Source organism: Salvia hispanica, chromosome 2 (genome assembly GCF_023119035.1).
Source record: "Salvia hispanica cultivar TCC Black 2014 chromosome 2, UniMelb_Shisp_WGS_1.0, whole genome shotgun sequence".
In the NCBI taxonomy this organism is placed as follows: Eukaryota; Viridiplantae; Streptophyta; class Magnoliopsida; order Lamiales; family Lamiaceae; genus Salvia; species Salvia hispanica.
The window spans coordinates 20,447,072-20,459,824 of NC_062966.1; the positions used below are offsets into that span (position 1 = coordinate 20,447,072).

A 12,753-nucleotide genomic window follows, 5' to 3' on the forward strand; every position below is an offset into this window, starting at 1 on the left:
ATGGAATGGAGGGAATACTACAAACCATTCTCTTTCCTTCCCATCAAAATATTAGGAGTTGTTTTCTTTTTTTTTATTTTGTTCTCCCTCAAAATAATCACATCTATTCTTTCAACTTTTTAATACTAGTAGTAGTTTTCTTTTTTTATTTTGTTCTATCCCATAAAATAATCTCATCTATTAAGTCTTCTTTTTTTCTTATAAAATGATATTTATTTTTCACTAATAATTTTTCAACCATTTCTTCTTTCTATATATTTTCTATTTTACCATATTAAAATTTATGTCATTCCCAAAATTCTTATTTGTATCGGATAAAGGGAGTATTATTTGTATAAAAAAAATGATGATGCATAGTAAAGGATTGCCCAACAAGATCAAATCGTATCGATTTCGATTTTCCACCAAGATTCAGAGTGAGGTGGCCGTATGTCATCAAGATTACACAAGATCACTTTGAGCTGGCTGTAAATATTTAATACTACTAGTATATATGGAATTTATAAGAATAAAATAAACGCACTGCATAAAACTATCCTTCAGTTTTAAATCAAATCGCACCGATTTATTGTCAACATAGGTTGAAATTATTGTTGAAAAAAATGTTTTATTATCAACCGCTAACGCATGATTATCATCTATGGATTAACAAAAGGCACGTGCCATTCATTTTTAAGGAAGTATCAAGGGCATCCTATTGTTCAAAGGGGCAGACACTACCGGGCTTGGAAAATTCAAAATTGTTTTAATGGGTACATGTTGAAGGGAATTTTGATAGCTCTCGAATTAAATTGATAAGAATTTATAATAGCAAATCCAACTATCGATAAACAAATTTAAATTTAAACCTTTTAATATTTATTTCAGTAAGTGTTAAATAAAAGTTAAACTGAAATTGGGGTGGGTTTTGGGAGGCCCGCCTGAGCGAGTTCTGCAAAAGAGGCAGCGTCTACGCCTCGGCCAGCCTATAACCCCTCCATAAATTCATGCACCATTATTGGAGATGCGGCGGCCGGTTCTCACCTTCCGCTTTGTTTTCCTTACTCATTAGTTTAAGGCAATTTTCTTCCTTCTCCTTCCCTCTTTATTTATACCTCACTCACTCTTACAACACTCCTCTCCACTTTCGATGTGGGACTTAAACAACTTCTACTAATATTGTTCCTTCAAATACTTTTCATATAGCCACCTCGATATGTTGAGGGCGTCGCCGCTGCTACTGGTGGAGAACACGCCGCCGCCACTCTGCCACTCGTTTGTTAGCTTGATCCACTCCTTCCTCCACTCTCTCATCTCGAAACCCTCCCCTCTCTCCAGGCTCTGTATCATGAACTTGAAGTAGATAGCTGCTCGTGGGCCGTAGTAGCCGTGCAACATCCCGCTCCAGTACTTGTTCCCGTAGTCGCGGAGCAGGCTAGCTTCGTCGTCTGTGTTGTCGAACCACATTGTGATCTGAGTCCTTGCGTTCCACTCAAACTGCACGTTTTCGCAAGTTAAACGGACTGACTAGTTCAGGATGTTGGGGGGAGGATTCTTACCTGTTTCCTCTGTTGGTCGTCTTGTGCGAGATTCTTCGCGCTCTCCAGCCACGGCCCAAGGAGGAATCCGTCGTGGGAGGCCAAGAGAGTGTCCATGTCATCCACGAGTCCGAGGAACTTCCGGCTGAGACGCCTCACGCTGCGAAGATCACCTACCTGATAGGCTCCCACGACCTCTACGAAGAGGTGGTTTGCGTATTTGGCCAAAGCTTGTCTCGTTAGGTCCACAACGTCGTATCTGAAGTAACCGGATAAACGAGCTCACGGCCTGAAAACATTAGGAGGGTTAGGAAAGTGGAGCTACCTGTAAGTGCTGCTTTCCGAGAGCTGGTCCCCGCCCACGATGAACATTTGCAGCGCACGGATTACTTCTGAAGTTGGATACCATAGATGAGGGTGAGTATAGTCGTAGCTATTTTGTTCATTGACAACTCGGCTGAGACTTAGGCGACGCGCCACGTGTAATGACAATAGGGATGAAGTAAAGATTGAATTAGGATCAACGTCTGGAAATGACACAATTACATCTCTGTTCTTGTCCTGTTACATAAATGAAAAAACACAAACAGTTGTTTCAGAATCATCACTCTAACAAACTCTATATTTGTGATTATGAATTGTTTATACTTACCATTAAGCCATCTGTGCAGTTATATAATGTTTGATGTAAGATTTTCCAGGCATCTTGAATCGATGGAACCAGCTTCCCATACCGTCGTTGGACATACGTGGCAATCCATGTCTGGAGGCAAGAAAAAGAAGCTGCAGTTACATTTCAATGCAAAGAGCTAATGATCTGCACCAAACAGATTAAAGTACCTTCACGTCAACTCTGTCCCATCGAAACGCCATTTCAGACATGAGATCATAAACAACGGGATTCTGCTCTATGCCTTCCATTGACATCCCAACACCAACCTAAAAGGTATGAACAAGGAAGAATCATGCTATGAAAGTGAGATTGGAAATAGGTAAGAAGAAAGAGAGGAAGCCCCAGAACAAAAGAAAACACTAGTTTGATTCGATGGACTTGCCATGGTTGAATTTTCACTAAGACGAGCATCTATAGGTCCGGATCCTACTGAGTCGACCAAACCATACATTTCAATGTTCCCAGCAAAGTTGTGCAGCATACACCTGAACACATCAACATTCAAAGATATAGCCTCACATAACAAACGGAACATACACAAAATCATGAGGAAAGAACGTACCAGATGTAAGGTACGCCATAGAACTGTTCTGAAGTAGCCCAGACTGGTTTCACTTCCGCGAATAGATCAAGAACAACCAACTTTCCAAGAGGAACAGAATGCAAGAGTGCCTGTAAATGATAATGTTAATTGAAGGGAAAAAAAAGAACATATTATGGCGAAACCGCGAAGACAAAGCTGCTGCATTCTATATTTTTTATTTAAGTCCTCACAGTACATGTTAAGGATTCCCACGTTTGTCCATATTACGTAATAGTGTATGTGCATGTTTTTCTGGGAAGTTAAATCAAAAGAAAAAATCTAATTAGTGAAGAATTAGATTCTACCTTCATCTGTGGAGGCTTCCAAAATGGATCGTCAGTAAAAAGCCAACCCTACATAACACAAGTAAAACTTCTAGTCACGATGTATTCACTGTGGGCTCAAGGCATCGGAGTTACTTCCATCATTTTTGCTGCATTATAAAAAAGTGATAATGAGGCTTTTGTATCATACCTGCATCAGCCAAACAGCATCATCATCGCCACTTTCCATGCCCTTATAAATGGCAGCAGCTAATGAAGAGATGTATTCCGGGTCATCTACCGGAGGCGTATTCTCATCAAAGGTGTCGCTGCAATAGATATTATTGAAATTCAAGTAACCATAAAACTAGAATAGACAGGCTTATAGGAAAACACAACAAACAACAAACAACAATATAGAATCTAATGGAACTTATGTGGAGAGAATGCAGACTTCTGCTAATTTTATAACAATGAGAAACAAAAGATTAAGGGAAATAAAAAGTGAGAGCGGAAAAAATAGCCTTGGCAAGTGCATGCAAACTTAAGCCTAATTTGGAGTTTACCAGTTATATATGTGACTGGTCCTTCCATATTCTGAAACAGATAAATATCCGAATAATCAGTAAGCCAGTTGATGTTACCTTTAGTTCATTTCATTTCAGACATAAATGCCCAACACAAGCTCAGATATGTAAGTAACTAGCTTGAATACCTGCCAATTGTTGTGTGATAAAAGCCCTCCCTATTTCGACAAACAAAGGATCTGTTGCATCCAGGAGATAGGTGCAGCACCATCTGGGGTCACTCCTAACAGTAAACCTGAAGAAGGTCAAGAAAAGGAACAACTGAGTTACATATAGTTCATTATTTTTGTTCAGTGTCAGGTTTCAAGAGTCATGTTGCAGGAAAATGCATTGCATGAAAATTTTCTGATCTTTTCACTTCCAGGAGAAATAAACATGAATGACTCTAGTCTATCTATTTCGAAACTAATAGTGGTGGTTTTGCTCAATATAATATGCTTTTGTTCAAATATATTACAGCAGCGTGCATTGAGATAAAAAAAAAATACTCCGTATAAATAAAACATCCTAACAATGTACACACCAGTTCCCTAGACGAGTTATTTCTGCAGATGGATATACTCTTGTAAGAGCTGCTGGAACATTACCGGAGAAGGCTGGGAGAACTGCAATGCAACTCATATTTTCAGTTCAAAAAAGAAAAATCGTATGAAAAGTTATAACATGAATATTAATATTCCAAATTTTTTGCAAGCATAAAAGGGGGTTGTGGTTCAGATCCTTATTGCGTAATTTCACAAGTACTCTACCATAGGTGACATATGTAGTTTGCTTGTCTACCGTATTAACATATTATTTGGGGATGGAGAGAGTATGAAATTGCATTTTGCATTCAACATTGAATGTCAACAGTAAGCATGGCTCACTCAATCACTGAAGCACCTGGATTCATTCCGAACTCGTACATTCTGTCAAGAATTCTCTTCTGCATCTCCAGTTGCTGATCCAACCAAGTTTGAGGCAATGGACCACCCCACCTGCAATTAAAGGCCAGTGAGACTAAAGTAAGATAAGTTGGCAAAAATGTCCAGAACATAAGCTCTTCTTTTAGTCAGACTACCCATGTAGATATACAAGTTAGTTTAGGGCTGTAAGCTTACCCGTGGAGATTTCCCATACGTGACCACGCTAGAAAAGCTGGACCTCCGAAGAAATCATCCAAATCTTGAGCACTTATATTAAATTTCTGCTGAAGAGATCAAAGAGTTAGTAGTAATACTAACAGAAGTCATATTTTGACTTGGCAGAAATGTTTTAAAACAGAAGACATGACTTGTAATTCAATTTTTTTAAGTGTGGATTCATTATATTCTTTTTTACCAGTTTTTACTTTCCCCTATATGTTTTATTTGCAATGTGACAGGATGCTTCATCTTGTTGGATTCATTCTATTCCTTACTACAGTGAACTTACAAGTTCATATCTCTCGTTAATTTAGTTTGTTTAGTTCTTTGTCTTTTACCTTTGCCACTCTACAAGAGTGAATTCCAGAACAAAAAAAACATTGAATTAAATAACATCATTTTAAAGAAAAAGTCGATATAACCTGGAAGACTTTCTGCCAGATGGCTTCTTGACCAGTAAACGCCAAAGGCAAATTGATACCTTGGAGTGCCATCCAATCAATTTCCTTCTCCCATCTTTCCCAGTCCCACCATGCAAACGAATCTGTAGCAGCAAATAACTGAATATGAGCATTGACTCGTCTAAGAGCATATGCAAGAACACGAAGATGAAACTATCACTTACAGCTAGATGAAACAGCATTCTGATAATAACTCCACGGAGTAGGTCTCGTTATAGTTATCTCAGAATCTTGAATACGGGGCAAAGATCCGGGTTCTGGTACTGAAGAAAGCTGTGATCCGCCAGTTTTGCTCCACGATATATGTGCACCACAGTAATACTTCAGGTACCAATGTAGACCAGACAATATCTCCACTCCAGTAGTTCCACTTATTCTGCGGGAAACAAAGCGTGCAACAGAAAATTAAAAAGATCGTTTCGCTACTTGATTTAAACACAAACTCATGTATGTGTGTATATACTGTAACAAGGGTCACAAGGCAGAAAAAAGGTAATCAATTTCAATATGATCAATTGACTATGTGTTTACTGGCATGTGAAGACTGAAGACAGACATTTATATAATGAAAAGAGGAATTCTACATACAAAATTTCAGGAGAACCACCATAACTGATAGCAGCATAATTGCTCAACTTAAAGCAATATTCTCCACCACAGATATCCTGCAAAATAACAAAAGGGAGGACTCAAAAAACATAGCCATATGCCAGAAGGGAAGAGAAGTTCCATAGTGAGAAATGGACACACAGAAACATCCCTTGACTAAATAAGCCTTTCTAAGTCATCATTTACACTTGCCTAAACCAGGAAGATAACTGATAAGTAAACAAGGAACTTGCCAAAATGGTCTAGTCATTTCAGTTTCACATGCACAAAGAACTTTTAGAAGGCTTTAACCCAAAATATAGTCAGCCAAATAGCCAATCCAAATTAATCTATTTAACAGAAAGGGATAAAAAAAATGCAATTTTTTGGCAAGACTTGCTAATTTTGCATTAATTGCAGTAAGGGGACAAAAAGGGAAATCACCAGTCAATACCAGAATTAACTCAAAATCAGCAAAAACACATAACATAAAGAAAGATAGTGAGTGAAGTGATTTAGCTATAAAGCAAGAAAAAGAGAGGGAGGAGAGTAGAAGGTTGCCTTAGAGATGATGCGGAACTGAAAACTGGAAGAATGGGAGGGAATGAGACGGTTGAGGGCAGTGTGAGCGGCGGCGACTTGGACAGACGGCGGCGCTCTCTCGCGGTCTTGAATCTCCAGCAACCGTGAAATATACCCCACCCCGAGAGTGGAGGACTCGGCCAATGGCACGCCGTTGATAGAAACAAACAGAAAAATCAAGAGACTTATCATCATCATCGCGTTCAAATATGAAAAGGTAGTCATTGACTATTTGAGCTGCAAGGGGTTTGCGTATATATAGAAAAAGGGTGAGATTAGGCATCTTTTAGTGTGTGTAATGTGTGTATGAGTAGAGATGGAACGGGGTGAAGACAAAGTTGCCGGCCGGAGAGTGTGTGTGTGTGTTTTTCAGTGTCAATATTCAACTGCCTTTATTTGTCTGTTTCTTTTTAGAAGGGAAATAATTTATTTTTCTTTTTTAAAAATTGTTGACTTAGTTTCTGTCCTGTGAACCGTGAAATATACCCCACCCCGAGAGTGGAGGACTCGGCCAATGGCACGCCGTTGATAGAAACAAACAGAAAAATCAAGAGACTTATCATCATCATCGCGTTCAAATATGAAAAGGTAGTCATTGACTATTTGAGCTGCAAGGGGTTTGCGTATATATAGAAAAAGGGTGAGATTAGGCATCTTTTAGTGTGTGTAATGTGTGTATGAGTAGAGATGGAACGGGGTGAAGACAAAGTTGCCGGCCGGAGAGTGTGTGTGTGTGTTTTTCAGTGTCAATATTCAACTGCCTTTATTTGTCTGTTTCTTTTTAGAAGGGAAATAATTTATTTTTCTTTTTTAAAAATTGTTGACTTAGTTTCTGTCCTGTGTATGTGTCTGGTTGTTTTATTCAGTCATCTCTTAATTGTCCTAGAATCTTATATAAGAAAAAACTATGGCATAGTGTATTAGTGTTGGAAAACTAATAACTTCATTGACAGAGAAAGAAAAATACAGCAGCAGCCACTTTCCATTCTAATACATTCAAATCCTCAAGAAAAATACTATACAAAATTCAATTTTTTCTCTTCTTGATTGATTAGTTGTAGCTTAGAACCGAAATTTTGGCTTGGGCTCCACCTTGAATGTAGACGAAAGAGCACTCCGAATTAGGCTGTAGTGTTTGAAGCCATTGTGGAAGCTCATAAGTATTCTTAGCCTGTGTTGGATTGAGTCCCCACAGTGATCCTGTCAGCCCCTCAAGCTGCAGCTTCAGCCCCACTATAGGCTTCTCTGAGATGTTCTTCACCACCACTTTGTGACGGTAATACTTCTCCGTCCCAACCATCCACGAATTCGTTATGGAGTGGAGAAACTCAACTGGGACAGCTGGAGCTGATGATCCATGACGTAATTATGTTAGGATCATAATAAACTATAATATGAAATCATGTTATAGTAGTTCATGTTTGTTGATGTTACTTTACCTGCTTTGGGTTGGGGAACTGGTGCATGGTGTTGAGATGGAGAGCCTTGTGGTTTGTGGTAAGGACTAGAAGAGAGAGTGTGCAGTCTTGTGAAAACTCCAACAAGAGGGGCAGTTCCAGACAATGTAGGCTCAGTCTGGTCGTAAACAGATCTGTCATCCGTGAACTCATCGTTGGCATTAGGGCCACCCACAAGGGCCCCATGGATGACATTGGGGTTGGCCTCGTTGCGCTTGTACCAAGTCTCAAACCCCTCCACACATCCAACAGATGCGTGTAGGTAAGAGACAGGAGCGATGGAGGCGCCCCTGTGGTGGACATGGATTGGATAGCTCTGGCCATATCCCACCAAGTAGCTCAAGGACTTGGGGTTCTTGCCAAGAATGTAGTCAGCCTGCATTTGCAATGTTAGGGTTAATACAAGACAACAACCAATGATAGAAAACAGGGAAGTGGGAAAGACAGTAGTACTTGTGACTTGGCAAAGTTGAGGATTTGTTGAGGCTGGATTAGGCCATCTGGGCATTGCACGGACTTCTTGGCTGTGGTGAGGTAGTCGGAGTAGACGGTGAGGAGGAAAGAAGCTGAGGAAGAGTACTGCAAGTTGTTCCACTCACGTACATAGATAAGGCCACCTAATTAGCAATAACAACCAGTCAGTCAATAAATGCAGGAATTTTTTTAAATGGATTACGCATATAGAAGAATGAGGGCTAACCAGGAGTCAACTTCACGTTGTATCCATCGTTCTTTTGCATGCACGCGCAGGTGAAGTAGTCGGCCTTCGCCTGATACTGCTGCAGCGTGGAGGCGTAGCTTCCAGCACGGCCTTCCAGAAGGATCTGCAGGTGGATATCATAATTGTTGAATTAGTACATCGTTTTTTCGTATGTGTTTGATGATCTTGGTTTACCTTTGTGAGAAGGATTTGAACTCCAGCGTACTTGTTGTCCCACGAGAATTCTTTGACGGCCCAGCCGGTTCCTCCAAAGGCAGCACAGTTGTCAACAACATATTTCAGGTAATATTCATCGTTTGTAGCTCTGTGTAGCCATGTTGCACCCCATAACAGTTCATCCTAAGAGATAGAATGTTATTAACTAATATTTTTAGAAAGTAAATGAAATACTATGTAAAAGAAATGGAAAAAAAAACTTACATAGTAACCAGATGATGTATAGAATTGCTTGGAGTTTCCAATTGAATCACTAAACAAGCCTCTGAATCTGTCTGCAAATGAGAAAATCTAGAGAGAAAAAAAGACACTCACTTGTCAAATATTGTATAGTTGAGTATATTTAAGTGTAGAAATTAAATAAGTACTACTACTAACTAACCTGTTTTGCATGTACTAAAAGAAGATTAGAATATGTAGAATCATAAGGCTTGAAAGCTAGAGAAGCGGCAGCCAAGGCGGCCGCGGTTTCTCCGGCTAGGTCAGACCCTGGATGCTCAGCGTCCAGCTTGTATGCGGTCCGAGACGTTGTCATGTCCTCCGCCCGTTGCCAGCAATAGTGATCCGACGCTCCATCTCCAACCTAATTAATCACATTAGTTTTACCATTGTTACACTAGCATTGTAGGCCTGCTAATAGTAGTATGTGTTTTGTTGAATGATATATATACCTGTCCCCATAGCACATTTTGTTGAGGGTGGCATTTGATGAAATAATCAGTTCCCCATTTGATTGCCTCCAAAACATGTCCCATTTGATTTAATTTAATGAAATCTTCCTTAAAATCAATAGCTGCCCATGACAACATTGTCACACTAAACGCCATTGGTAGACCAAATTTTACGTGGTCTCCTGCATCATAGTATCCTCCAACCAAATTCACCTAAAGTAAAAATATAAGTTAACACTTAACATCATCATATAATACACTATAAACCTATGAAATTAATTAATGTAGGTGAATATTAATTATTACCCCTTGCGAATAACCGTCGCCAAGGCCTGAATTACCGCGCCATTTTACGCGTTGGGTTGGAGGTAATTTACCGGATCTTTGCGCCTCCAAGAAGAGCAAGGTTTTATCGAGGGCGGCACTGTAATCGAAGGACTCGACTGCAGTGGCGCCCGTGGCAACGAGGCCGAGTAAGAGGACTAAAATGGCGTGTGCGGTTGCTGCCATTTCTTGGTTTTGGGTTTGGAAGATGTGATCATGTTTTTGTATGTCACGTCTATTTATATAATTTTAGAGGAGGGTAGGTAGAGTGACTTGTATAAATGTTTTGTGTGGAATATGAATGAGTGGGAGGAGAACATAGGATGGTAGCCTCCACGTTCTTGTAAATTGATGCAATTAAAGATTGAGCTTCCCACGTTGGGTTTGACGATTTTAAATGATATTAATTCAATGAATTTTTTCTGTTGAATGGTTCTGAGGGGACAGGAGAATAATCTTTGTTTTGGATTTGATAGAATTATGTGTGTTATTTTACACAAGTTAGGAAACTATGGGGATATATAACGTTGGTGATTTGGTGTTTGAGTGTATTTATGGTTTTATTCAGTGATTGTCATCCTTTTTTTGCTATGGTCCTATATATATCATGGAAGATGTATCAAACTCCATTTGAATTTTGATAGTACTAAAATTTAATTTTGATTATCGTGTTACAAACGAAAATAAATCACTCCGGCTCATATTTAGTATTTCTATATGCTTTCGCATTGAATGCATCAATAAACAATAATTGTCATAATTGTGGGTAATAAATAACGTCTCCATTTATTTGACACATTAAAACTCAAATGGGATATAACATGTACTCCCTCCGTCTCACATTTGGAGTCACTTATTGTTATGGCTCCGGTTTTAAGAAAGAGTTGAAGTGTGTAATAAATGAAGTGAGATGGTGGAGTGTGTAATAAATGAAGTGAGATGGTAGAGTTGGTTGAAGGTGGATCCCTTTTGACTTTTGATTTTTGTTTTAGTTTATTTTAATGTAGATAATGACATTTTGATGTAATTTTGATGAAGAAGGGGGTAAAATTGTATGGCCAAATATGGAAAATTCTAAAAGTGACTCTTAAACTAGGACGGACTTTTATGGCAAAAAGTGACTCTTAGTCTGGGACGGAGGGAGTAGTAACAAAAAGTCACTAGTCAATTAGAACATTTCGTATAACTAGGCCTGTCAAAATGGATATTGGGTATTGGATACCCGATATCCAAACCCGAAAAAGTCGGATAATTGGATACCCAAAACCCGATTTTTCGGGTATCGGATCAGGATCGGGTAGTGAGAATTTTGGATTATCGGGTATTGGGTTACCCGATATCCGATCGGGTATACCCGAATTATCCGATTTATCCGATCTATTTTCTAAAATTAATAAATTATTTTTTATTATAATTAAATGTAATTTAATTTCTTAACTACAATTTAATTAATACTTAATAGTTAGTGTATAAGATATGTAATTTAATTTTTTTAATTATATTTTAATTTCATTGAATTGTGATATTTTGAATTTTTGATAATATTATTGTTAGATCTTGATTCTTATGAATTATTAAATTGTGAATTTATAAAGGTTGAATGTTTGAACTTATGAATTTTGATGGTTATTGACTTATTGTGGATGGATAAAAGATGTTAATATGTATAACTTACGAATTTTGTATTTTTCAAAGTTTGTAGTTATTTTCTTTTAAATTCGAACTATTACAAGAATTTTGTATTCCTATAAATTTATATAGTTATTTTCTCTTAAATTCGAACTACAATAAAATTTTGTATTTCTAAACGTTTGTAGTTATGTTTACTTGAATACTAGTACTTCAACTTTGTATTGAATTTGAATTAAATAATATTAAATAAATTCTAAAAGTTTGTAGTTAATTTTCAAAAATTAAAATCAAAATCAAAATCACAATTGGGACTGAATACCTGATTTTTTAGGATTGGATACCCGAAATCAAATTCGGGTCGGATATCGGGTATTAGATTTTGGGAATTTCGGGATCGGATACCCGAAAATTTCGAATCGAGTATCCGCGGATCTCCAATTTGACGGGCCTACGTATAACCATAAACTTGTTTTAGAAAAAGAGAACCCCTCATAAAAAAGGACTATATTTAGTTTTATGGGCAATTATCAATCAAAAAATATCCGTCTAAAACACACTAATCAATGCAATAATAAAGTGCAAAATGAGAAAAGATATAAAAAAAAGGAAGAAAACACCCATTTAAGAACATCTTTTACTTATGTGGAGTACTATTAAATTTAGAATTAAAAAAAATAAAAATAATGCAAAATCACTATTTAAATCCTATTATAAGAGACATTATTATGTCTCAAAATTATTTGAATAAATTATATAAATATTATCAATAAATTAATGGAAGGGTAAGTAAGATGTACTACTATTATATTGTTAACTCAGAAGTGCGTTAAAATTACAACACCTTTTAAAGTGACACTGTGACACCATGTTAGACTGTAATATTATAAATGCTAGACTGCAAATCTGCAATAGTATAAACGCTACACTGCAATCTATATATTGCAGTCTAGCGTATTGGATATTGCAGACGAGAAAAATTGCAGTCTAGTGTATTGGATATTACAGGCCTTGAAAATTTACACTTGGGCATTTTTTATGATTGTCACATGGCAGCTGATTATTCGTCCACATGTACAAATGATTGGTTAGGAATGGTGGTATGTTGTTATTTTAAGAGGTGTTGTCATTTTAACACAAACCGTTAACTCATCCTTAAATTGTTAACTACAACTAAATGATAGGCATTAGATCTTCAAATCAAATGCTAAGATCATTCAATTCCGAGTATCAATACATTTAATAAAAAATATTCATTAAGGTATTTATGTCAACTAACAACAAAATAATTTTAACTAACTTTTAAATCACAAAAATTTAAATTCATATAACTATCTCAATTTAAATTATTTTTCCA

The 12,753-nt window shown here is 37.5% G+C and overlaps 2 protein-coding genes and 1 non-coding gene across 4 annotated transcripts; all 3 read right to left on the reverse strand.

Annotated features, from left to right (window-relative positions):
- Positions 1-905: 905 nt before the first annotated feature.
- Positions 906-6,746, reverse strand: LOC125204611 (alpha-N-acetylglucosaminidase-like). 2 transcript variants are annotated; one of them, XM_048103319.1, is made up of 18 exons: positions 6,358-6,746; positions 5,797-5,873; positions 5,373-5,584; positions 5,170-5,291; positions 4,724-4,809; positions 4,506-4,600; positions 4,147-4,228; positions 3,752-3,858; positions 3,603-3,633; positions 3,248-3,365; positions 3,079-3,126; positions 2,753-2,862; positions 2,573-2,675; positions 2,358-2,456; positions 2,170-2,280; positions 1,843-2,078; positions 1,539-1,776; positions 906-1,476 (listed from the first exon to the last, which is right to left on the reverse strand). In XM_048103319.1, exons 1-18 carry the CDS (start codon positions 6,601-6,603, stop codon positions 1,153-1,155), a joined length of 2,445 nt encoding a protein of 814 aa, XP_047959276.1. In that variant the 5' UTR covers positions 6,604-6,746; the 3' UTR covers positions 906-1,152. The 2 variants fall into 2 exon arrangements, with proteins under 2 accessions (XP_047959276.1, XP_047959274.1); XM_048103317.1 differs by having other exon boundaries at positions 4,724-4,812.
- LOC125208700 lies at positions 909-1,061 on the reverse strand. Its single transcript, XR_007174182.1, has one exon. It is a non-coding gene; the product is annotated as a U12 minor spliceosomal RNA (small nuclear RNA).
- Positions 6,747-7,298: 552 nt separating the features above from the next.
- LOC125204892 (endoglucanase 5-like) lies at positions 7,299-9,959 on the reverse strand. The gene is made up of 9 exons (XM_048103657.1): positions 9,750-9,959; positions 9,444-9,656; positions 9,155-9,355; positions 8,977-9,063; positions 8,731-8,895; positions 8,536-8,659; positions 8,289-8,452; positions 7,818-8,211; positions 7,299-7,725 (listed from the first exon to the last, which is right to left on the reverse strand). Exons 1-9 carry the CDS (start codon positions 9,951-9,953, stop codon positions 7,430-7,432), a joined length of 1,848 nt encoding a protein of 615 aa, XP_047959614.1. The 5' UTR covers positions 9,954-9,959; the 3' UTR covers positions 7,299-7,429.
- Between the last annotated feature and the right edge of the window lie 2,794 nt (positions 9,960-12,753).